This window comes from Haliotis rufescens, unplaced genomic scaffold (assembly GCF_023055435.1).
Source record: "Haliotis rufescens isolate VD_foot unplaced genomic scaffold, xgHalRufe1.0.p SCAF_16, whole genome shotgun sequence".
NCBI lineage: Eukaryota > Metazoa > Mollusca > Gastropoda > Lepetellida > Haliotidae > Haliotis > Haliotis rufescens.
In genome coordinates this window covers 3,858,265-3,884,566 of record NW_025963846.1, presented here as the reverse complement: position 1 = coordinate 3,884,566, position 26,302 = coordinate 3,858,265, and the positions used below count along the sequence as shown (strand labels likewise).

General features: G+C 40.7%; 2 protein-coding genes and 1 long non-coding RNA gene across 3 annotated transcripts; 2 read left to right on the top strand and 1 right to left on the bottom strand.

The window, feature by feature from the left end:
• The first annotated feature begins 499 nt into the window (after positions 1-499).
• On the top strand, positions 500-4,420 carry LOC125380915. Its single transcript, XR_007221520.1, has 3 exons — positions 500-599; positions 1,598-1,774; positions 4,323-4,420. It is a non-coding gene; the product is annotated as an uncharacterized LOC125380915 (long non-coding RNA).
• A 3-nt stretch (positions 4,421-4,423) lies between these two features.
• LOC124144304 (sushi, von Willebrand factor type A, EGF and pentraxin domain-containing protein 1-like) lies at positions 4,424-14,253 on the top strand. Its single transcript, XM_046513643.2, has 7 exons — positions 4,424-4,499; positions 5,195-5,371; positions 7,152-7,331; positions 7,681-7,802; positions 11,579-11,739; positions 12,723-12,895; positions 14,198-14,253. Exons 1-7 carry the CDS (start codon positions 4,475-4,477, stop codon positions 14,251-14,253), a joined length of 894 nt encoding a protein of 297 aa, XP_046369599.2. The 5' UTR covers positions 4,424-4,474.
• Positions 14,254-21,410: 7,157 nt separating this feature from the next.
• On the bottom strand, positions 21,411-22,745 carry LOC124144305 (FMRFamide receptor-like). The gene has a single exon (XM_046513644.2). The coding sequence runs from the start codon at positions 22,743-22,745 to the stop codon at positions 21,411-21,413; it is 1,335 nt and encodes a 444-aa protein (XP_046369600.2).
• Between the last annotated feature and the right edge of the window lie 3,557 nt (positions 22,746-26,302).

The following is a 26,302-nucleotide window of genomic DNA, read 5'->3' as shown; positions in this document are numbered from 1 at the left end:
GAACCGGACCACCCGATCCCGTTAGTCGCCTCTTAAGGCAAGCATTCGTTTCTGAAGACCTGTTCTACACTGGATCTTCACGGGTTTAACAAGTACTTATAACATGTTCTATATGTGTACCATATATAAGTGGTTTCAGCTAGGCATCGTTTTAGCTGCTGAATTCTAAACGGTACTTCATAAATATCTTAGTATCACATCTTTTAACTGCCAATAAAGACAAATACTTGATGCATGAACCTTCTTTATTCTATGATGATGCGACGTTCCGTGTAGATTCTTATACCGTTGTCAAACCTTATACCGACATGTCGCATCATCATAGAATAAAGTTATCATCCTTAAATATATTTACTGGCATTTATAATCTGTGAGATTTTAGTGAAATCTGTAGCATAAATAAAACATAACGGTGTCCACAACATGTTAGCTTCGACAAGATATTTCAGATCAGTTATCGAATTACATGTATTATTACTTTGCTTCCATGAAGGATACCAAGGATGATGCGTGTGCAGATTGTGGACAAGACAGGCGATGCGTGCGCACGGCAGAATGTTTCAAATGTCTCCATGGTGATGTCACAACACCATTAGCTGGTAGTGTAACTTTACATATATTTTTTCTATTATCGCAATTCGCTTGTCGTCAGTTGTCTGATTTATATTATGACAGTCAATAATATCACTAATGATTTAAGTCTTTATCCAAATATGTTGAAGTTTCAGTTGTAGTTGCAACAATATATTGTTTATATGTTACAGGAAATATGTATAATCAGGGAATATGTTTATTCCCTGAAATTTTCAGGGAATATATTTAATGTCTGATTCACTCAGGGAATATAAATAATCCCTAAATTTTTCAGGTATTATACATATTCCCTGATTTAACATCAAGTTTGTTAGACATTTTCCCAGAAATTACTTTTGAGGCTCTTATATGGTCAAACTTGATATAAAAAAACGAGAAGACAAATTTATTTGACATGAGAGTGAAGATGACCTTCTGGCAGTGCTTGCCGCACCTACAACTGAAGAGTCATGTGAGGCAACTGCCATGCCAAGTGAGCCATCTCAAGATTCAAGTGAGACGGCTCCTGAGCCAGCCGAACCACCCCCTGCAATCAGTGTCTCATCTGTTGAGTCAAGTGAAAGTTTCTAGAATCCAGTTCAATAAAGCTACCTTAGCCATTTTGCAGTAGATCCATATCTGGTCCGCATGCTCGACTAACAATGCAATATAAAATCAAATTATTTTGAATTGAGAACTTTAATATGTTTAATGCCGTTCACAACTATTTAAAACCAAGCTGAGCGATCTTATTTTCAGATGTTACACCCAAAGTGTCAAGCAGCTTTTGTATTTTGTCTCTCATATATGGAGGCGAGATTTTCTGTGGTTTCTCTTTTAAGTCTTGGCAAATATGTGGCTACAATGTTGTTACATGTTTGAGTGATAGTGTCCTCCTTAATCGCCATCTTTCTCTCATAACCTAACCTTCGGGAAGACTTGCTTTCATATTAATTAATGTTTGTTAAAAGGTGTAACTTGTATCTAAACACGTGTTCTAAAGGGACCTGTTGCATCCTTTCAGTCGTGGACTGCGGCAATCCTGGTGTTATAATGGACGGTACCTTTAACTACAGCACCACAACTTACAGCTCCCAAGGTCAGATTGTCTGCAACACCGGATACAACTTCTCTCAAGTCAACAACACTATTTCGTGTAGGGCAAACGGTACATGGGACTGAGTATCCGGATCATGTCAGGGTAATTATGAATTATTTTATCATTGTGTTTAGTCAGCGCAGCACGTTGATTTATAATATATATACTGATAAAATAGGCAAAATGTCACGAAGCAACTCAACAGGTATACCAGTTGCCGCGTCAAAATGTGCACAATTTGGTCAGGAACATGCCCCGGCGTATCAGACACACACACACACACACACACACACACACGCACGCACGCACGCACGCACACACACAGACACACACACACACACACACACACACACACACACAGAGACACACACACGCACGCACGCACGCACGCACGCACACACACACACACACACACACACACACACTCGCGCGCGCACACACACACACACACATACACACACCGATCCTCGATCACCGTTTAGGAGGAATCAGCTACAATAAGAATGTCAAAGAACTGCATGATTCTTAGCTCACCTGGTCCGAAGTACCAAGGTGAGCTTATGCCATACCGCGGCGTCCGTCATCCGTCCGCGTCCGTCGTCCGTACGTCAACAATTTATTCAAACGACTTCTTATACTCTTTCTTCTGAACCACTAACAGGAAATGAACGAAATTTGACTGGAAGCATCCCAAGGTGGTGGGGATTCAAAATTGTACAAATGGTGGAGCCTGACCACCCGATCCCGTTAGTCGCCTCTTACGACAAGCACAGTGGCCTTTTACGGCAATCATGGGTTGCTGAAGACCTATTCTACCCCGGAATCTTCACGGGACCATTACCATATGTACAATTTAGAGTATAATGAGAGGGGATTAATAATTGTACAAAAAGGCATGGCGAAAAAGGGGTCATTTGTCTAGATTGCTTTAAACGACTTCTTCTTCTCTGGAACTAAAAGATTTATATAAACCATATTTGGTTGGAAGCATTCTCCAAAGGGGGGGGATTCAAACTGGTAAAATGGAAAGGCTAAACCCCATGGAAACGGTTCAGATCTCTATGCTACATTTGTATCAAGAGAAGTACACGTTCATGCTGTCAGATTTGCCATCCATCCCTTTTAAATGCTGACAGAGTAAAAACCTACAACACATTTGCAGTATTATAAATATCCAGGTGAGCGATATAGACCCTATCGGCCTCTTGTTTTGTGTGTGCTATATGAGTGAAAAAGGACTTAATTGTTAATTATGGACTGTAACAAACAGGAAATCTGCCCATTAACGTCTTTAAAACTGAAATTGTTTAGAGGTGGCATGAAGGTACCACGTCGTCGGACGCACTTGTATGCCGCATAACGTGAGATGCTGCAGGAACAAGCAGGGAAAGCAATATTTTACGTTCTCTTCATGGGGCACCTTTCATCATTCCTCACAGTGCAACAGCGATCGCAATCTGTTTCTTGCTGCCTCACATATAATGCTCTGACCAAGCTTCCGGTGGAGGTTCATGGACTCACCATTTGAACATGAATAATACAACTTCTTGACGGCAATGCGACTAGAAAACAGTGTTTTTGTGTCTGTATGTTAAGAAAGGGAATGTATTTCACAAATTATAATCATACAATTCTTTGACAAGGCACCACACCATCAGTTTTAAGGCTATTGAGTTCATTTATTTATTTATTTTATTTATATTTTCATTTTATTCATTATTTTTTAAATATTTTTTTATATTATTATTATTATTTATTATTTTATTTATTTATTTATTTATTTATTTATTTATTTATTTATTTATTTTTATTATTTTTTTGGGGGGGGGCTTGTAGATTATGAATCCACTCTTAACTCAATACCGACCACGAGGTCCCTTCACCGGTAGCCTTCCCCAAATGTTTATTCTTAACGTTTGGTTATGAGTATATCCTATTTGATTTCGATTTCAATGCTAATGAGAAATGTTGTGATATTCCATTTATCATTTTTTCATATTATATAATTAAGTATTATTATATGATGACACCATGTGTCAATTAGAGGCTGTAGCAACGATGAAGACAGGGTTGACATATGGATTTCACCTTCTCTGTTTCTATGATGTGGTACATGCATTTCGGTATCCGTGTGCGAAATACGCATAATATCGGAAAGCGCACGTTAAATCTCCAATAGTAAGTAAGTATGTAATATTTCGGTACGTGTATCAGTGCACCCGTGAAGATCCGGGGCAAAATAGGTCTTCAGCAACCAATGCTTGCAGTAAAAGTCGACTATGCTTGTCATAAGAGGCGACTAACAGGATCGGGTGGTCAGGCTCGCTGACTTGGTTGATGCATGTCATCGTATCCCAGTTGCGTAGATCGATACTCATGATGTCAATCACTTGATTGTCTGGTCCAGACTCGATTATTTACAGATCGCCGTCAAATAGCTGGAATATTGCTGAATTTGGCGTTAAACAACAAACAAACAAAATAAACACACGTGTACCAGTGCCTTTATCAAGCAAACAAGATGTGAGCTATAGCATCTGTGATGAAACTTCACATTGAAAGAAACAGAAAAAGTTGAAATCCATAACTCAAACATGTCTTTATTGACAAATATAAACTCCGACATTGCAGAAAACAAAATGTGTTTCAGCTTTAAACTGTGGCCCCCCAATGGATATCCCTAATGGCTTCAGCCGCTACAACAGCACAACGTATGGTTCGCTGTGCCATCTGAGTTGTAACCCAGGCTTTACGGGCGTTAACAACACCATAACCTGTGGCGCTGACGGTAACTGGGAAACCATGACTGGCCATGGTTCATGTGATGGTAACGTTTAAAACTTGTAGGCCAACCGTGAAATATAAGTCTTTGAAAATATCATTTTGCCGATAGCTGAAAAGTATTGATGTTTATGATGACAATTTAATGAACATTAAGGCTTACAAGTTGATTAATCTTAAAATACTGGACGAAAAAGCAGTTTTCAGATTCTATAGATCATAGAATGTGTTCTTGTACCAAAGCACATCTGTAGTGTGACCTCTTATTCATGTCCATGTATTTATTGTAAAGGGCGGATCGCTTAGGATTACGTTAGATAGGGTTGGACTGTGTAGTCAGACATAGTTTGTATGCTGTTTGTAACAACATATAATTGATTTCAGAAAAGTGGTATAATTAATTTGAAGTAGCAAATATATGGTCTGGAATGAAATCAATCGTCCAGAGTAAATGAACACAACAAAGCACCCGTCTATACACACTTGGTGCCTTTGAACGCGTACTCAGCTAAAAACGAAGGACACACCAGTTTTCTTTCTTTTTCAAACTTCTCCACATAATTTCACCTTGGTAATAAAGAATACAAGAGTTGTGACGGATAATTCGAAGTTTTGAATTTGTTTGGATTTCAGAAACGTCTTCTTTGGCACAACAATTTGGATCATTAAACCCTTCTTTCACACGACTTCAACATAATGAATCATCCTCGTGCTAAGAAAAAATGTGGGTATTTTTTACAGAAGTGAACTGTGGTTCGCCGACACTTCTACCCTTTGGAACCTTTAACTACAGCTCTACAACTTATGGTTCCCCGAGCCATCTGCTTTGCAACACGGGCTATAGATTTGCTGGCACCAACAACACTATAACCTGTAGAGTTGATGGCACATGGGACCCAATATCCGGATCATGTGACGGTAAGTGCATACGAATCCTATTGTAAGTTTGGTTGAACGCTGCTTTAAACAGTACAGTCAAGTCTCGTTAATCCGACACTCGTTAATCCGACACTCGGCTTTATCCGACACAAATGATGGGAACCGATTGATTCAGCGCAATTTAGTCCCGTTAATCCGACATTCTCGCACTCCGACTCCGACACACCTAATTTGCGACGAATTACCGAAATCACTCATTAATCAGTCTCGTTAATCCGACACAGTGGTCAGCGTACTCCGTGGTCATCTGCCCGCGAGTACACAACCCCGTGTTTTGACACGCACTGGCTGCAGAGATTAACTTTAACAATTAACACTGGATGCCGGGATCATAAAGAATTTCAAGCTTTATTATAAGAAACAAATGAAATTACACCTCGACAATGTTGATGCTGAAGAACCACCAGCCCTAGACGTCAAGCGAACAGGGGACTTTGAGAAATGTGCCTTCAAAATGTGAGAAACAGAAAACACTGACAGACTATTTTAAGTAGATGAAGCAAGTTGTTAAGACAGTAGCACTTGCATTTACACGAGGAAACACACGGTTATTATCTATCGTGAAGATGTCCGATTTTCATTTTAACATGCCGTGTCACTTTAGTTCTTTGAGGGAAGTGACACCAGTCGTGGATGTATTCCTGTTTGGTGAAACCATCAAATGAGTGAGTGAGTGAGTTTGATTTTACGCCGCTTTTAGCAATATTCCAGCAATATCACGGCGGGGGACACCAGAAATGGGCTTCACACATTGTACCCATGTCGGGAATCGAACCCGGGTCTTCGGCGTGACGAGCGAACGCTTTAACCCAAGGCTACCCGACCGCCCCTTGGTGAAGCCAGCGAGCACGGGCATCGCGCTGATAGAGCTTTGGTCGTGATCAAGCCGAATCTGAGATTCAAATCTACGATCCGCGGATTCTGGCAAGGATAAATAATGCACCTCTGTAGAACTGTCCAAAACAAGAGCACATTTTGATTCCTTTTGGATGTGTATGTATATATGTGTTCCTTATTGTACATTATAGCTAAAATGGATAGAGTTATCATTAAACCGCCCGCACGTTATCCGAAATGAGCGGGCCATTGTAACTTGATAATGCCCTCATATTGCTTGACGACGGGCCATTATCAAGTCCGTTGTTAGGTGACGTCATAGGGTAGAGAAAATGAAGTCACGTATTAAAGTGACGTCATCTAGTTTGTTCTATGACGTTTCCATATTTGTAAAATGTGGTCAGTGACATTCGTGTTGATTGCAGTAAATGTTTCAAAACCGATGTTGTTGTTTCTTTTTATTTGATAACAAATTCAATCCATTTTAGCTATAATAACGGTAACGCTATTTTTCAGGGCATTATCATTTGCAGAAGCCCTCGGTCTTTTCAACTGCCCTCCTTCGTCGGGCAGTTAATGGAAAACCTCGAGCTTCTACAAATGATAATGCCCTGAAAAATAGCGTTACCCTTATATTATCGATGAAAATAATGATACATTCATGCGGTATCGGCCCTTCCTAATACGTGCACAAGTGTGCATCATTAGTCTTCTTTACATGTTATCATTAACTCGAACGGACTTAACAATGACAGACAAAAATATGCAAACACCTTGAATGTAAATTATACAAATTAAAAAAATGTTTTGAGAAATAGATGGTAGATGTGTTATAGAAAAGCATCTGCAGTGGTTATTTATAGGGCTGTGATGTTTTAATGACAGGATTAATATCCTGGTTCAAACGAATGGTTTCTTTCAGTTGTGAACTGTGGTTCCCCTGCGCTGATCCGCAACGGCGCCAACAACTGCAGCAGCAGCGCTACAACGTATGGTGCACTGTGCTATCTGGTTTGCAACACCGGCTACACCTTCACTGGCGCTAACGACACTATAAGCTGCACTGATGCTGGTGACTGGGGTACATACTCAGGATCATGTGGTAAGTTATCACCATTATTTCCCCAGGACTCTTCCACAGTTCTATTTGTTGGTTGGTTTGGTTGGTTTGTTGTTTTACGCCGCACTCAGCAATATTCCAGCTATATGACGGCGGTCTGTACATAATCGAGTCTGGACCGGACAATCCAGTGATTGACATCATGAGCATTGATCCACGCAATTGTGATCAATGACATGCATCAATCAAGTCAGCGAGCCTGACCACCCGATCCCGTTAACTGTCTCTTACAACCAGCATAGTCGCCCTTTACGGCAAAATACCTATTCTACAACGGATCTTCACTGGGTCTATAACGTATCGTGATCACAAATCTAATCAATCTTTACAGTGGCCGACTGTGGAACACCGACTGTAGAAAACGCCATCGTGTCATACAACGGCACGATTTACGGTTCAAAGGTCAGGATCACCTGCGTCAACGAAACCTTTCTGTATGACGGTAACGCCTCGGTAGAGTGTAATGAACATGGACAATGGGCAACACTTCCTGTTTGCAGAAAAAGTAAGTATCTGCATATTATTTTATACAATGAAGTTAAACATATTTCAGAGGTCATATTTCCAAATGACAAAGACACCTTTTCTTCAAGCTGTAATCATCAAGTGGCTATTCCGGGGTAGAATGAGCCCACCCAAATCAATCAGATAGCCAGGCTCTATTGACTCTGACAGTGTCCAATCGGGCATGAATCGTTGTTCACGCATTAAGTCAGAAAATCACGCATTGACGGTCTCGAGTGGGAAGTGACTGGTCCTGAGCAGCAAACAGAAAGCCTTCTGTTAAACGTTTCAGGCCAGCCGACATCATCTGCAGGGTTGCTGATCCTCTCAACACACTGGACATAAACTCGATGCAGTGTTCGTTCAGATAGCCTCTCCTTGAAGAACTTAGTCTTGGTCGATTTGATATGGCACTTCGCTTGGTTGACACTCATTTCTGTACCGTCAAGCAGTACAGAACCATCAACAAAATCATGCTTCACAAAGGGTTCATCAGACAAATACATGTGTGCAAAAGTGCACAAAACAATTCTATCATGAAGAACCTCCACAATAATCAAACCACGTGAAAATCCGGGGTAGATTATGTTTTCAGCAACCCATGCTTGCCATAAAAGGCGACTATGCTTGTCGTAAGAGGCGACTAACGGGATCGGTTGGTCAGGCACGCTGACTTGGTTCATGCATGTCATCGTTTTCCAATTGTCATCGCATTCCAATCGATGCTCATAATGTCAATCACCAGATTGTCAGGTCCAGACTCGATTATTTACATATAGCTGGAATACTGCTGAGTGCGGCGTTAAACAACAAACAAAGCAAACAAACAAACCATGCCCTCTCATTATGAGCGACTGAGGGAAGAGGAGGGTGGTGGGATCTATTGTCTGACATGATTCTTAGTGTGAGGGAGTTCATACCCTGAATTTCTTGTTTCGTCCAATCAATAACACCAAAGGAATATGAAAGGACGGCGAAGCGTGGCGAAGACGGTAATAAAATGATCGAGCCACGCCATCATGTCGCGTAAGATACTGTGTTTGTGCCAAAGCTGGGCATCCACTTAAAATATGTTGGACAGTCTCATTCAATTCATTGCATAATCTACATTTCATAAAATTTACATTTTGATGCAAAATTACACATTGACGGTGGTGTCGAGTGGGAAGTGTCTTGGAAGAGTCTGGGCCGGGTTTATTTGGCGCTTTGCTTGATTGACACTCATATCTGTACCGTCCAGCAGTACAGAACCATCAACATCATTATCTAGATTGTATTATTTGTAGTTAACTGTGATAGCCATGGTTTTCTGTGAACACTCTACCTTCTCATTGACAAACGTGAATCCAGAACATATCGACAGTAAGATATTTCAAACAAACGCTTTAATGCTTTTTTTTGCTTTATATCGTTCTCATTTGCATATAAAAACATGACCCTATCGGTGGTAGACGTTCAAAGTAGATATAATAAAAAAGTTGGCAAGAAGTACACCTCACAAAATAATTCATTTCTCTATTGCTCTGATGACCTCGTCTTAGATATTGATTCGAAAATGGTTGTTCTTCAAAGCTTATGCATGGTGTTACTTACTGACATATATTTTTCTTTTAGATGTTGTGTCCTTTGATGACTGGGTTCTTCTGCTTCGTGCGACAGCCGGCAATGGCGTGTCTGTGTATGACATGTGGAATGATAATACGACCTACAACGATCACCCTGTTGTACCCGAAGCCCTCCAACCAGGTTGCATATCTCTGGACACGTCGCTGCCATGTGACACACACTTCAAAAGTAAACTCGTTACAGCTTGGGAAACTTTCAACATACAACAGGTATAATATATCTTCCTGGTGGATCATAACACGATAACCATCACTATCACCGAAAGTGGGGAACTATCACATACCTTGCAGACCATAAGCCGATAATCATCACAATCAACTAAAATGAGAAACTAGTACATACCTCCCTTGGTATCAAAGGTTGTGTGTGTGTGTGTGTGTGTGTGTGAGAGAGAGAGAGAGAGAGAGAGAGAGAGAGAGAGAGAGAGCATGGGGCGATATAGCAAGGTGACAGCAGATTCTGAACAAAGGCAACCATGGTGAAACCTATGAGTGTTGTCAGAGACTATAATCAGGTCGAATCTGGCATCAGAGCTTGTGATGAGCCTGCATGCCGGGTAGCAGTAGTTTGTTGTTGTTTTGTTGTTTAACGCCGCACTCAGCAATATTCTAATTATATAACGACGGTCTGAACATCATCGCGTCTGGACCAGACAATCCAGTGACTGACATTATGAGCATCGGTCCACGCAATGAGGCTACGATGACAAGCATCAACCAAGTCAGCAGACGGGTAGCAGTAGGAACATGTGCAATATTCCAGTTATATGACGATTCTCTGTAAACAATCCAGACAATCTAGTACTAAGTCAGCAAGCCGGACCACCCGATCCCGTTAGTCGCCCCTCGCGACAAGCATAGTCGCCTTTCTCTGAATACCTATTCTACCCCATATCTTCACGGATAGGGTTGTAGTTGTAGCAGCAGTATCAGTAGGAGTGACCGCGCTGCAGCAGCAGTGTTAGTAGTAGTAGTAGTAGTAGTAGAAGTAGTAACAGTATCAGTGGCAGCAGCAGCAGTGTTAGTAGTAGTAGTAACAGTAGTAGTAGTAGTAGTATCAGTAGTAGTAGTAGTAGTAGAAGTATCAGTAGTAGTAGTAGAATCAGTAGTAGTAGTAGTAGGTGTAGTAGTAGTAGTATCAGTTGTAGTAGTTGTAGTAGTAGTATCAGTAGTAGTAGCAGTGGCAGCAGCAGTGTTAGTAGTAGTAGTAGTAGTAGTAGTAGAAGTAGTAACAGTAGCAGTGGCAACAGCAGCAGTGGTAGTAGTAGTAGTAGTAGTAGTAGTAGTAGTAGCAGTGGCAGCAGCAGTGTTAGTAGTAGTAGTAGTAGTAGTAGTAGAAGTAGTAACAGTAGCAGTGGCAACAGCAGCAGTGATAGTAGTAGTAGTAGTAGAAGTAGCAGTGGCAGCAGCAGTGTTAGTAGTAGTAGTAGTAGCAGTGGCAGCAGCAGCAGCAGTGTTAGTAGTAGTAGTAGTAGTAGTATCGGTAGTGAGGTGAGGTGAAATGGGGTTTAACGTCGCGTCCAAGATATAGCGACGTGCATGTACGTGTGTGTCTGCTTGTACTAGTCCGGACTGATGCCGATTTATAGTGCTAGCTCACTGAAATACCATGCCTCAGTTTAACATGAATACTCCACTCAGACACAGTTTACTGACTCCAAGCCGACCAGTCCTTGTTTTACCCCCTTAATGCCGAGCGCCAGACAGGGTAACAACAAGTACCATCTTTTAACGTCTTTTGGTATGACGCGGTCGGGGATCGAACCCCGGACCTTCCGCTCTCCGGGCGGACGCTCTACCACTAGACCACGGAGGCGGTCAGTATCAGAAGTAGTAGTAGTAGTAGTAGTAGTAACAGTAGCAGTGGCAACAGCAGCAGTAGTGGCAGTAGTAGTAGTACCAGTAGCAGTAGCAGTGGCAGCAGTGTTAGTAGTAGTAGTAGTAGTAGTAGTAGTAGTAGTAGTAGTAGTAGTAGTAGTAACAGTAGCAGTGGCAGCAGCAGTGTTATCAACAGCAGCAGTAGTAGTAGTACTAGTAGTAGTAGTAGCTATGTTAGTACACTATTTCTGAAGTAATTTAATATATTTTATGATTTTATAGATCAAAGTCGTGATTCTTAAAGCAAACGAAGTGAAAGCAGAGATTCTGTTTAACGGCGAGGGGACAACACGGACCAGCTGGTTCTCAATAACTCAAATGATCAACTCAACCTGGACAGATCTCAACGATGAAGCGACGTTTAATTACTTCAGTATTCCAGGGTGAGACTTGTATTAACGATTAACTTGTATTCCTGTTCAACATGTCACCTTTTACATATATTTATCATAAAACTGTACACCTCCATTAACTACTAATCATTGTCTGCTTTGCATTTTTCTTTATTCTTTACCCATCAACGGTACATCCATATTTCCATTGCCACAAATTATATCAGTTTTATTCTGGTGTGGTATATTTGTCATAACTGTGCTTACTATCTTGTCAGTTAACGGAATGGAGAAATAGGATAATCAGAGATAGATAGAGACTTTTTTCTTAACAGGTGTTTTTTGCTTGATTTTGTGTTTTTGTTTCTACCCTGTCAATATGGGTCTCTTAAAAGTTAGCGAACATACTGAAATTGTTTCAGAAAGGTCAATATCGTCCAGTACAATTTATAATAACCATAGTTCTGGTGGTTGACGAACATAAACAGTGAGTGAGTGAGTGAGTGAGTATGGTTCTACGCCGCTTTTTAGCAATATTCCAGTATTATCACGGCGGGGGACACCAGAAATGGGCTTCACACATTGTACCCATGTCGGGAATCGAACCCGGGTCGTCGGCGTGACGAGCGAACGCTTTAACCACTAGGCTACCCGACCGCCCCCAAACATAAACATAAATGTAGGTACATTATTTCCCAAATATGGAAACATAATGTAGTATTATTTCATGATTTATGACACTGAGATAAAAAAAAATGTTTACCTTGTTTAAATTTTGTTGTTGAATTCTGGGATTAAAATATTTGGTTTTGAAAAAGTAAATGCTTCTGAATGTAAAATGTCACTTAGCCTTAAATCTAGGACAAATCATGTACAAATCCATAATGACTGCGTGAGATACATAATGTGCTGCTACTGCACGGTTACATAAGGGCAATAACATACTGGATATTGTTGTTTGGGCGTTCATTTTATTTTTGTTCATGGCGAAGCTTGTGTGGTTGGCTTTTAAAACGTATGTTCTGTATTCACAGACTTGGAGGACATCATCGGCGATTTTATATAAACAATCTCTTCAATGGATGTCCAGGAGATATAGGTTGGATGCTGATTAAAGATAAAGCTATCAACAGCCCCTGTGATTGGGAGAAGACGACTACCCCGACTATCTTGTTCAGTAAAGCCTCGACCGCTACATTGTCTACAGGTAAATCTCATTTAGAGATCAGGGGAGGTCGGGTAGCCTAGTGGTTAAAGTGTTCGCTCGTCATGCCGAAGACCCGGGTTCGATTCCCAACATGGGTACAATCTGGTGTCCCCCGCCGTGATATTGCTAGAATATTGCTAAAAGCGGCGTAAAACCATACTCACTCACTGGATATATCATCTATCTACAGGTTGAGCTCATTAAGGCAAGAGTAGGCTGATGTTCTTGATGGTTTGAATTGGGTAAATCAAATAACACTTTCCTTGCCTGCAGACTCTAGATAAGTCTTCCAATAAATGCTCGCATAATTACTGAGACAAATGTCTTAAATGTTCATCAAGGCACAAACGATAATGTATAGACCTAAAGTGAAAACACAAAACAGTCTCTTGGGGCCTAGTCTCCCATAACGAGTGTTCAAGTTTTACAGGGTAATATTAAAGTTCGATTCATTGTTAGCTTGTTTAGTACGACTCTTAACTTTTGTTTGTTGTTTAACGCCGCACTGAGTAATATTCCAGCTATATGACGGCGGTCTGAATATTATTGAGTCCGAACCAGACAATCCAGTGATTGACATCATGCGCATCGATCCGCGCAACTGGGATACGCTGACATGCATCAACCAAGTCAGCGATCCAGACCACCCGATTCCGTTAGTAGCCTCATACGACAAGCATGGGTTTTTGAAGACCAGTTCTAACCCGGAATCTTCAAATAACTACATTACCAAAATGTGGATAAAACGTTAATACTTGAGACATTCTTTAACCAAATGGTTGCAAAAGTATTCATTTAGACAATTCCCTGAACTTCTGAAGTGCAAAAGCTCTTTCCAAAAGTCCACATGTCCATAAATGGACATTAATGCACTCGTTGTTTGAGGTAATTCACTTGAAGTTTGAGGTTAAGTTGTTGATTATCGGAAACAAAACTTAACATTGTTTGACATTACGAAGGAAAAAAGTAAAATCAACACTAAGAAGGAAAGCTTACGAAAAAATGGAAGGTTCACTTAATTATGCCCAAATAATTCTGACGTGTAACAACACGCAGATGAATTTACGTATGCATGAGAAACCAGCCTACTCTCGCGACCAGGAGATTTAATACCTGCTGTATACATTAGATGTTTCTAAGCTGAAAACCAAAAAACATTAGGGGTTTTTCGGAGACATATTTTTATGAAATCCTGTGCTCAGTCTTCACTACAAGAATATATAATATATAAATATCCCATAATAACTTTTTTTGTGTTCAGAAAATGCAACCTTTGAAGAAAAATGTCATCGAATGTTCCAGATTGGGAATCGGCGGATGTGATGGCAGTACTGGCACAGCTAGGATCTCACGATTAAAGGAAGGATCTCAACATGCCTTTTTCCCGCACCTATCCATCTATGGTGTCATACATCTGGATGTTGTGGTATCTGGCAAAACTCACAACTCCTTGTCCCAACATCCTTGAAGTTCTATGCCTGTTTTATCTGTATTATTATCCCCCGCCGTGAAGTGAAATGGGGTTATAGGAATGGGTGCTGTCCGTCCGGTCCTTCCGTCCGTCACCTTTCCTTTCCGGGGAAGAACTCGAACTATCTAACACATGATATTTTTTTCTAATTTGAACTTTACACGATATACGGCTTTTCAATTAGACGAGAGATCGGTCACATGACCGCCAAATAGACGTTCATTATTCACGACACAATTTGGCTGACGGACTACTTCTACATTCCTGGGGAAACCCCTGGGAATTCCCTTGCATGATTCATACAGAAGCGTTCTTTCTGATCATTTAGACCCTTTAATCTTAAACTCAGCGTCTCAGTATACATTGAGCAACGTCAGTGAGTTTGACTGCATGATCGTTTACGAATATCCTCGCTACGACCGAACCTTAGTGAACAAAATGAAGAAATGCACATCCACACTATCGAAGTGTCGACTCGATTCGTGTCTAGGCTGACAGTGACAGTCTACAGCAATCTATGAATTTACCTCAGTGTCTAATTTACACTTCTTTAATCACTTTTCAATGATCGACCAGTTGATCAATGGTGACTAAATCATGTAACCGCCACAGGTTCATTAACAACTTACGAAATCTCTCCTGTCACGTTTATCGTGTCGGCCATTTTGACGTCTTGTGGTAGTACTTGATGTAAATGTATTACGACGCGCTGTCATTGTGACTGACTCACTGAGGTAGTTCTTATAAGATATTTCTCATCTTATGAGGATATTATTTGTGTGACAGGATCAGATAGTTGTATATATTTTTGAGAGTTTTATTAGTCTAGATTTTTACTGAATTAAATATTCAGTCAAATATGTTTTAAACATTATATACTTCACACTTCAGCTCTCCTAATTCCCTGTTTCAGCTTACTGCATGAGTACTTTGTCACAGCCTCAATCACCTAGTGCACTTTCACACAATAGCCTGCCCAAGCGCGCCCATCAAAGCCCCTTTGTGTTTAACGTTTTAGCTTACTGTCTCTAGTATAAAGGGTTTAGTTTTTACTACAGTATAGATCACATTTGATGTTACTGTCGAACGCACATATCACGTATATTGGATATTTTGCAATTCACAATTTGGACTAATTGTGGTGTTTGATTTGTGGACTTTGGAATTCACTTCTAAAGGTTGGTCTTTTGATGATATTTTATTGTTTGTACGTATTCCTAGGATTTGTAGGTATATTGTGTTTATGCTGTTGATAATTTGGCTGTTTTTTGTCATGTTGTAAATATTAGCCAGATCATAGTAACTAGTTGTGATTCTGAATGCATTACAAGTGTTATTATTTACGTAAGGTAAATAATTAAGTAAGCGCTAAGTTTAGGCCTAAAATATTTTTTAACTAAATCTTCAATCACTGTGAAGCTGATGTATGAAAGTATGAAATATGAAAGTAAGAATGTGAAACATATGTGTTGCTAGGTTACATATTTGTATAAATGAATGTGTAATGTATGAATGTATAATGTATGAATGAATCAGGGTTTTACTATGATATTTTAGAAATGTTTTAAGTTACTCTGCAATAACACTATGTTTCGGTTTGTAGTAATATTGCTGCTATCAGATTGGTCTGCACAGTGTGTATATATATATTCATTTATTTGTCGTGCAGATGTAGCTGTATTACTTGTGCAGAGGTCTGTGTCTGGACTGATGAACCCAGGTCCACACACTTGGTGGGTTTACTAGGTTTTATATATATTTCTCATATATTGTATATTGTATGTGCACATGATAGTTAATGTATCATGTCACGTTTATGTCACTCTATTTATATGATACGCATATATAAGTATATATGCGGGTTAAGTAGCTTTATAATCTAGGGTTAATTAAGTCTTGATGAGATGTAAGTTTATCAATTAGGAGATATAGCATTTTGTATATATCATCAAATGTAATGAAATATTTGATGTCAGCATATGTTTATATTTTGTGTAATGAATGTTTTACAATTGTTTCAGGGTTCAAAAACATTTATCAGTAATAAACTTGGCTATAACTTCGAACAACACCTGTGTCTGTCCTTCATGTCAAGAAGCAGTCCCGGTTTCATTTGAATACATTTGTTGTAAAGAAACTACAAATGTTGTTCCTGTCGAGCATGTTGAGCAAACATACGTTCATGTCACCTCTCAATTGAGGAACTATTTTATTCCGCGTTACAGCTGGTTGTTGTATGGCTGTCAGTGTAAACATGAAGTCACACGTACAAAGTAATGCGTATAGATCTAGATCCTTTGAGGTACAAAATAGTGACCGCAAGCTCCGACGTTCATACAGTTTGGTCCTCACTCTATGAAGGTTCGTACTCCAATGAACTCACACAAAGTGAAAGTCAATTCTTAATTGAACTGGAGCCTTTCGATGTTTTGGCATTCATAAAAAACAAAACTTGCGTGCGTGTTCCCTTGGCAACAAACTGGACTTAGTCTCAAGTACGTGTAGCATTCGTTTCCGGAGCATAACTCGGAAAACATTGTACATTATTTTTTTAAACTTTGCATATGTATCAAACACATACTTGACTGGTGCCTTTATATGTTTTAATAATAATATATATGGTCAACATCTAAGCACATTGCATGCTTACTCCACTTACTCCATGCACAATGCATGCTCTAAACAACATACAATCACAATAAGAAATGTTATTCTTGAAAAGCGATCAGGAACCGATGAGTTTTAAGACGAGATTTGAAAAGAGTGAAAAGCTTGGTGTCTCAGTTGTTGGTTCATTTGTTGTTTAACGCCGCACTCAGCAATATTTCAGCTATATGACGGCGGTCTGTAAATAATCGAGCCTGGACCAGACAATCCAGTGATATCATGAGCATCGATCCACGCAATTGGGATCGATGACATTGCATCAACCATGACGACCCTGACCACCCGATCCCGTTAGTAGCCTCTTGGGACAAGCATAGTCGCCTTTTACGGCAAGCATTGGTTGCTGAAGACCTATTCTACCCCGGATCTTCACGGGTCTTCAAATATTTAGCACTCTCTGATAAGTGGGGCAGTTCACACTAACTATGTGTCCGAACACTGTTGAGTAAAATTATCCCCTCAAAAATTGATTATTTTAAGAATTATATAAAATTATAAAGAAATTATTAATCTGTTCTTGCATCGTTAATAGCAGGAATAACAAATGTTCGAGATGAAGGCTCCGCCTATCATCGTATAGACAACAGATGGTGCCGAACTTTGTCTTATGAACCAGTCCCCTCGGTAAGTGTGAATGAGTCGGATTTTAAAGCCACCTTGAACAGTATTTCCGTTTTTCACGGGCGCAATGCTGCACAGCGAATTGCGACGCCTCAGCCGATTGGCCACCCCAGTAATGCTCTCCGTGACTGCGACCATTCTTCAATATTTGATGTCAAAGGCCGTGTAAATATTACCATTTGAAACGTTGGCATTTCGTTGGGTATCCTGGTTCCTACATGTCAAAAATAAATTAAATAATATCTTCAATGGATTCATGTCGTTAGTATATTACTATTTTGTTGAGTGTGTGAGTATGGTTTTACGCCGCTTTTAGCAGTATTCCAGCCATATCACGGCGGGGGACACCGGAAATGGGCTTCACACATTTTACCCATGTCGGGAATCGAACCCGGGTCTTCGGCGTGACGAGCGAACGCATTAACAACTAGGCTACCCGACCGCCCCTCAAGATTCAAGAACTCGCTTTTATGAATTCAAATAAGAGTGGGGAAAAACGCCGTTTCAAACAGTATTTTCAGCACTTATAGCATATCCTCTTGAAATCTGCGTTTCAGACCTTTGGGGATTTGGAGAAACCCACGAACGGCGCCGTGGTATTGATAGGCCAGGGGTTTGAACGGCGCCGTGGTATTGATAGGCCAGGGGTTTGAACGGCGCCGTGGTATTGATAGGCCAGGGGTTTGAACGGCGAAGAGTTTGGGTTGGATACTACCACCAGCGGATTCTGACACGACTCAAAGACATATTTCGAATTTTAAGAATTAAATGTACCAGTCAAAAAATGAGCCTCTCACATTGACCAAATACATTTTACTGCCAGTCGACAACAAGCATGGATAAAGTTAAGATTTCATGTCCTGCGTTGTCAAAACATGGAACAAAACAATTTTGTAGTTAATGTTGTTTAGAGTTACACAATCAATGAGTTTCATTTTATTCATTTAGTTCTTTATGGTCTTTCTATTTGTCGCTACGTTTCCAACCTGTTTAAGCAAGCATAAATTGTTTCGTAGACTATTTCGAGTACATCTAGAGTATCTAGAAACATTTTAACTGACAAACAACATTGACTCGATGTTTGAAGACACCAACATCGAAAAGAATGGTGTATGTGTATGTCACTTTGTGTTACAGGCCTTTAGCAATTTCGGGAAACCCACGAGCTGTGCGGAGATAAATACACTAGCGGAAAATATCGCCTGTGCATCACTGACTATATGTCTTGAGCCTCTTGGTTGCATTGTAATGTATCATACATTTATATACTACACTTACCCAGGTACTAGTATCTGCTCAGTTGCGGTTTATTTGCAATTGTTCCCCGACGAGTGGATCCGTTTGCATTCCAGATATCCTTGTCAGCTCCCTGGGGAGTATAGAACTTAAGCTGCCCCTACGGGCGCTAGAGCATTTTTACATTTTTAGTTCATCTGACATTACATCAAGACCAGCAGTTGTGTGAAGATCACTGGGAAGCTTGACCACTGTTGCGGGTTGGTGAATGTTATTATCATTGAAGTTTTTCCTATCACCACTGCCATCACATTTTGTATTGCAAACTGCCATTGAATAGTGTACGTCTACTCGATTGCATACTGCCTTTGAATAGTGTACGTCTACTCGATTGCATACTGCCTTTGTAATTGCTGTGCAGTATTTTTTAATAATCTGTAGACCTCGTAAATTGTGTAAAACAATTGTTGATTGTATGCCATTTGCTGGTTGATTGAAATAAGTTGTTTTAGTTTTATATCAAATGGTCGGTCCCTAATCACTCACTCGCCCAATCAGGGTAAGGATACGAAGACAAAATACTGCAAAACTTTGCAAACTCACAATAATTCTCATAACGGATGGAATTGCTCAAAGTTTCTCCAGAAGCGATGAATCAGTTTTGTTGTTCGACCACACAACTTTCATCAATTATATATGATAAAAATATATTTATCCTATAGAAAGTCAGCAATCACAATACCTGATACAGTATGCTGACATTGAATGTTGTTGCTGTTATATAATATGTTGAATAAATTAACCCGAAACATCTCTTGTTAATTATGCAGATTTTCAAACACACTATATAATCACCTGCTGGCTAATAGCAGTTACATTATTAATTCACAAAGATTTGTGTTGAATCCAATTTGAGCTTTAAAAAGTTTGTTTCGAATCTTTACATTTCGCAAATAGAGAGAGTACTGAATACACAATGCAATTTAGAACGTGGTCAAATGTAACAACTGTTACTTTGTAATAACACTTTCTTATTAAAGTACAGATTCTCGTACTTCTGTTGGTTGAGTCTCGTCCGGGATTCGAACCCACACTGCCAGAGTGAGGCACCTAATCGCAAGCACACAAAGTCAGCTATCTAACCAGCCACAAAGGCTTCCACAAAATGAAAGTCCGACAACTGGTAGTCCGGATCACGTACTTTGTGTACCCCTCTTACATGTGTTAATTGGGGATAACACTTTCTCAGTAAAGTAAAGAACAGTAAAGTACAGATTCTCGTACTTTTTGGGGTTGAGTCCCGCCCGGGACAGTTAGACAGAAGGTGTTATCCCAAATATAACAGTTGTTACAGAGAGAGTACTGTACTTGATTTGAAACAAATTCATTTCAATCATAATATTGACACGAAAGAAGACACCGACACATTCATTTATTCTGATAGATTACGTTCAGTTTAAAATATATATCCATCTTTGCTGGATAATTTATAATCACAGGACATTAACTGCATCTACGAACACTAAAGACAGTCATGAATCCACGAGAAACACGTTCACAACACACTAACGAGGAGAAACTAATTCACTACGCTGAATGAGTATGGTGTGAGCATATATATACATATATCTTTTAGATAAGCTAACTTCAGTAGTTTCTGAGAAAACTTGTTCCCATCACAGGCACGATGCACAAATAACATGGATCAAGGGCCATAACTCGTTCCCATTGCAGACACTATGCACTTAGTTGAAAAGAACGGAGCAAGGGCCATAACTCTGTAAAGAAAAGAATTACAGCACGAATATCGAACTCAGTCTTGACAAGTATTTCTTAGATATGCATGCAAACGTTCATTCATGTAACGTCAGTAGTTTCGGAGAAAACTTGGCCCCATTTCACGCAGTTTGCACTAAGTTGCACGGAGCAATGAATTTTCGAACTCAATGAAGATCATGACCAGTAATGTCAGTGTGTAAAATTTCATTTATCTAACTTAAATACTTTTTGAGAAAATGTGTCCCCTTTGAGAAGCGGACGGACGGACGAACTCCGTTCCTATATGCCCGGGGGACAATAAAGTATGGTTGATTTTTTTTTTTTTTTGTTTTTTTTTTTTGTGTACACACACAATAAGTTCACATACAATAAAGAATATTGTTTCGCCCTGAACTATTATAACGTCAAAGCAAGCGATCGATAATCAATATCAAAAAACTTTCCATAAAGTTTCTTTCCAGTCAATCGGGAACGTTGACACCCAGCCAACCAAATCACCTAGCCATTACGCCGTCTCTTATAACAAGCATAAGCTGCTAGACGCCAAATCTGACACCGAATCCCGACTGGTATAAGGGTCTGCAATCGGGTGTTGATCTTACGTCACATCAATAGCTGTATATGCCTCGACAACAAGGAATAATGGGTCCAATAAGTTCGGAGCCAAGGCGGAAATGAAGAACACTTACAATAAAGAGAAACGAACTGCAAATAATGTTACATTTGTCCGTTCCTCTATGATTAATATTGTGTTAGACGAACGTCTGTATGTCTGGTGTCTGGCCTGTCACGTTTTGCCACGGAGCTCTTTGCAGACTTACCGGTAGTTGCACATGGGATGAACATTTGAAGGATGGTTTCCCGGAATGCTGCACTGAGGATAATGTAGAAGATGAAGTTGCTGAAGTTGCTGAGCAGTTCACAAACATTTCCAACTCTGCCAACGAGGAAGAACAGGAAGTGCTCTCGGGCGAAGATGCCATAGTCATCATTGAAGTTGTTGATGATCGCGTTGGTGTTGGTAGGCAGGGCGAGGATGACGTAGACAACGGTGGACGCCATGATGGTTGTTGTCGTCTGCATCTCTCTCTTCTGCGCCTCTCCAGACTTCTCACTGGTCTTCATGGATTGTCTCCCCTTGGTGTGACGTCGGAGTGATATCACAATCAGAAGGTTGAAGACAAGGCAAGCAAAAAGCATGAAATACACAAATATGAATTTACTCGCCTTGCTGGAGTTTTCAAAATGAGCTCTATCCTTGAGATACATTAACGTATGCTGGAATCTATAGACTGTGGTGTTGTCAGCCGCCATGTAAGATATGACGATATATTTCATGGGACTAAAAATATGTGCGGCGAAGCCAGCCGCCATTATTAGTGCGCAGACGACACCTGGGTTTTTCACGAGACGCATACTTTTGGCTTGTAGAGGAAACGTCACAGCAATGAATCTCTCAGCTGACACCAAGCACGTGTAACAGAACCCAACTCTCCTGAGAGCCACAGAGGCGTAGTTGGAGACGTAGAGGCCGTAGATGAGGTAGATGCGTCTTGTCATGGCCTTGTCTCCGTATACCAAGTCCATGATATTGGCAATGATGACAGTGGTGAGGAAGAGGACCTCGGAAATGCACAGAGCCAGCAGGATGGTGCTTGTCGGGCTTCTCATCCGTTTCTGACAGAACACGACGACGTTGCAGATGTTGGTGGCGAGAGCGATAACAGTCAGGGGGAATTGGATGTATCCAGTCACAGTGAGAAAGGATTTGTAGGTAGCCTCTGTCACACTGCCAGAATGGATCAAAGCGAATGGCGGGGCTGGACTGGATTGATCTACTTCCTCGATTGCAGTGTTGTTACCGTTGTCGTTCATGGTTTTGTTGGTGACGATGCTGTCCCTGACATCCAGGTCGGTAACATTATATCTTGTGTCAGGAGTCATATCTGTGAAGTCACGCACTGTTGTCATATCTGTGATGTCACGCACTGTTGACGTTGACGTTGATGCCGACTCTTTTGCCGTTGATGATACAGTTTTCATAACCATCACAGCATACAACCATTTCAGTTCCATTTTTAAAATCCTGTATAACAGCTGTCTATAGACACGTCGTATCCCACACGTCTTGCGTCCGCAAATGTTGACAATACGACTATCTTCTATCTACCCTCTTTTAATGAATCAGTCCATAGACTTAGAATTACCATACACCTCTGATCCAGTCTGGAGTGTGAAGCAAAGGAATATAATAATGCCAGCACATCCAGCAGTTATATGATATGGCCAATCAGTGTTGATGGCTTTGTTTGGTTTGTTATTAAGACGTGGCAAATCGTGGGATTTATCTGAACAGAAAGGGAAACAGTGTTTGCCTTTCGTACCTCATTAATCACCGGTCATGATTGATACACTGAGGGTTCTGTTGTTGGTGTTAAACCAGAAACCTTCAGGATAATGTTTATATTCAGCGTCCTTAATGAGGGCTCACGCGGGTAATAATGGTGATAGATGGATAACAAAAAAAGAAGGCCGATGTGTAACATGACAATGGGAGAGTTAGTGAGTGAGTGAGTATGGTTTTACGCCGCTTTTAGCAATATTCCAACAATATCACGGCGGGGGACACCAGGAATGGGCTTCACACATTGTACCCATGTCGGGAATCGAACCCGGGTCTTTGGCGTGACGAGCAAACGCTTTTACCACAAGGATACCGCCCCAACATGACAATGAACAGAACATGTTGACGGTGTATTGAAAGGGTACAAACAACCATGAAAGACGAAAGGAGTGTGCGGTTAACAAATGGACATTTGGGATGACTTGATCAATAGTGAATCAGGACCCCACGATTGGTGAAACATTCATTTATATGGCGAGGCATGGCACGGATCAGTCTACCAATGACAATCTAAGGAAGTCTTGTCCACTCCCCTGGCAGTGACTGGCTCAGTTCGGCTAACGTAGTGGGCAGCCATTGACCATCGGCGGGTACGTTTCCCGATCAGGTCCCAGGACACATGGCTGACCACATTGTGGTGATGTTTTGCTGATGGAGGTAGTAAGCTACGATACGTGCAGGGTGGAAACGAGCGTTATCTTCTTGACAGACAAAAGATGGACCAGCAAATGGCACAACTATTGGCGACGGTATATTGTCTCGGTAGCTCTGTAACATTGACCCTTTCATGGACAATGCAGTAACGTTCTGACAGTCATATTGATGCCGTCCCATGTCATTGCAGACCCATCCCCAAATCCGTCATGTTGCCTCAAGTTGACGTTCGCCTAGCCAGAAAGGCAAGAGTGAATTTGGTCTCCTCTGAAACATTACACGAGACCATCGTCGATTCCTCCAGTTTGTACGCTCTAAACGACATTGGCGTCAGGCTAGAATGTGTCGATATGTTAACGGTGGTGCAACACATGGTCGCCGAGAATGCAGACGATTTCTTATGGTGAGTAACTTAACCTTCCGTGGCGTGGAGCAAGGGAGTTAGTGAGTGAGTGAGTTGGATTTAACGCCGTTTTTAACAGTATTCCAGTTATATCGCGGCGTGTCAGAGTAATGTGGGAGGAAAGCCCGAAGTGATGCAGGTATCAGAAGTTTACCACTTCGGTAAAACCCACGAACACGGGTATAGTGCTGACAAACCTAGAAACAAAATCGGAGCGAACCGGGATTCAAACCCACAATCATAGGTTTCATAGGGGACGCAAATCTGCACAGCGAATCGCTGCGCCTTAGACGACAGGTCTACCCGTGTTCCCTGGAGCAAGTGAATAGTGATTTGATTGCCTGTTTGCCTGTTTCTTACAGACTGGTTCCTGATTAATCGGTCCTGGACTTGTGACACTGACCTACGGAGCCCTATGCCAGGCATATCATTAACATCTTGTGTCTGCAGAAACCTGTTCCAAAGTCTGCAAATCACAGACAGGGACACATTGAACATATTGAAGCTTGCCAATGGCCTCAATGTGTTCATCACCTTGTAGACGACGCAATCTCAATCTGATCACGAATACTGCATTAAAACAAGAGCAGAGAGCTTACATGTTACTGTGGATCATGTTTGTTTGTTTGTTGTTTAACGCCACACTCAGCAATATTCCAGCTATATGACGACGGCCTGTAAATAATCGAGTCTGGACCAGATAATCCAATGATTAATATCATGAGCATCGATCCACGCAATTGGGATCGATGACATGCATCAACCAAGTTAGTGAGCCTGACCACCCGATCCCGTTAGTCGCCTCTTACGGCAAACATGGGCTGTTGAAGACCTATTCTACCCCTGATCTTCACGGCTCGCTGTCTTGGCTGCGTGAAGAGGGGGCAAGGGCCCTGAGCTGATGATGAGCCTAACCAGCCTGACTGTGCCAGGATCACCCAACCTTTTTTGCTGCATTGTTTATTTTAATCTGTAAATAATAATAATAATAATAATAATAATAATGAAAAACATGGCACATATACGGATCTCGCTTTCGAAATGTCACGCTTGCAAGTACCAAATTGTCCGACTCCTCATTGTTCTCGGTGCCTTAGGTTTGGTACCTCTCAATCTGTTGACTGACATTAGGAGAGTACCCGGGTTTGATACCAGAAATATAGCCCTTCTGACAATCTGGGCAATGCCGAAGCCTGCAGTGTTGGGGAGTCTTCACATTCTCCGAAAAGTTCTGGCCGCGCTTCCTGGGAGAAGTCCCATTCGCTGTCTGGGCTGCGTGTAGAGGGGGCAAGGGCCCTCAGCTGATGATGAGCCTAACCAACCTGACTGTGCCAGGATCACCCAAACCCTCTTTGCTGCATTTCTTATTTTAATCTTATTTTAATAATAATAAAAATAATAATAATAATAATAATAGGACCCAAAAGTATGCAAACTTGTTTCACTATGTGATAGTGGCAAATGCTCATAATATAGTCGGACACATACAATCGACACCACAGTGAATATGGCAAGGGTTTTGTCACTTTTATTTCCTAGTACCATTACCGTGGAACGCTATCCCGAGAACGTCATTACGAGACGTTAACACTTTAATCAGTGGCCCTGACACTACAAATAAATAAACATTAAACTTCGACTCAAGATTTTGTTAAAGTTTGTTTTCTTGCCTCAAGCTGGATCCAGCGAATTAAACGCTTACACATCTGATCGACATGTATCAGACAGGTCATTTCGAAGATGTTTTACATTTCGTATTTACATGCTGAAACTACACAAATATTAGATATAATATGTAATTTTACACCCATAGATGTAACCTGAAAACTGTTTTATACACCAGCTCTCAACATTTAAATTCTTTCATCAGTTTGCGATTGTATTGTCAAAAGTAAAAGATTCCAATAGTAGTTATATAATCTAAATATATTTTTGATAAAATATTGAAATTGACATACTGCATTCATTTAGCTCTGACATCACCAGCTCCAGCTTACGGTTACAGGTTAATTTTATGTATTGTACATATATATTCAACATGAACATGTTCATATGCATTCACTTGCTGTAATCTGTTTTTTCCCCTGGAGCGGTATTTGTATAAATAAAAGCGACAAGCCCATATTTAACCAAACACAGGGTCGACCGTACGATTCCCACTATATAAGCATG

Coding starts and splice junctions, on each gene's coding strand:
- LOC124144304 (XM_046513643.2), top strand. CDS start 4,475: ATGACTGGCCATGGTTCATGTGATG. Junction 5,372..7,151: donor AATATCCGGATCATGTGACG/GTAAGTGCATAC, acceptor GGTTTCTTTCAG/TTGTGAACTGTGGTTCCCCT. Junction 7,332..7,680: donor TACATACTCAGGATCATGTG/GTAAGTTATCAC, acceptor CAATCTTTACAG/TGGCCGACTGTGGAACACCG.
- LOC124144305 (XM_046513644.2), bottom strand. CDS start 22,745: ATGGAACTGAAATGGTTGTATGCTGTGATGGTTATGAAAACTGTATCA.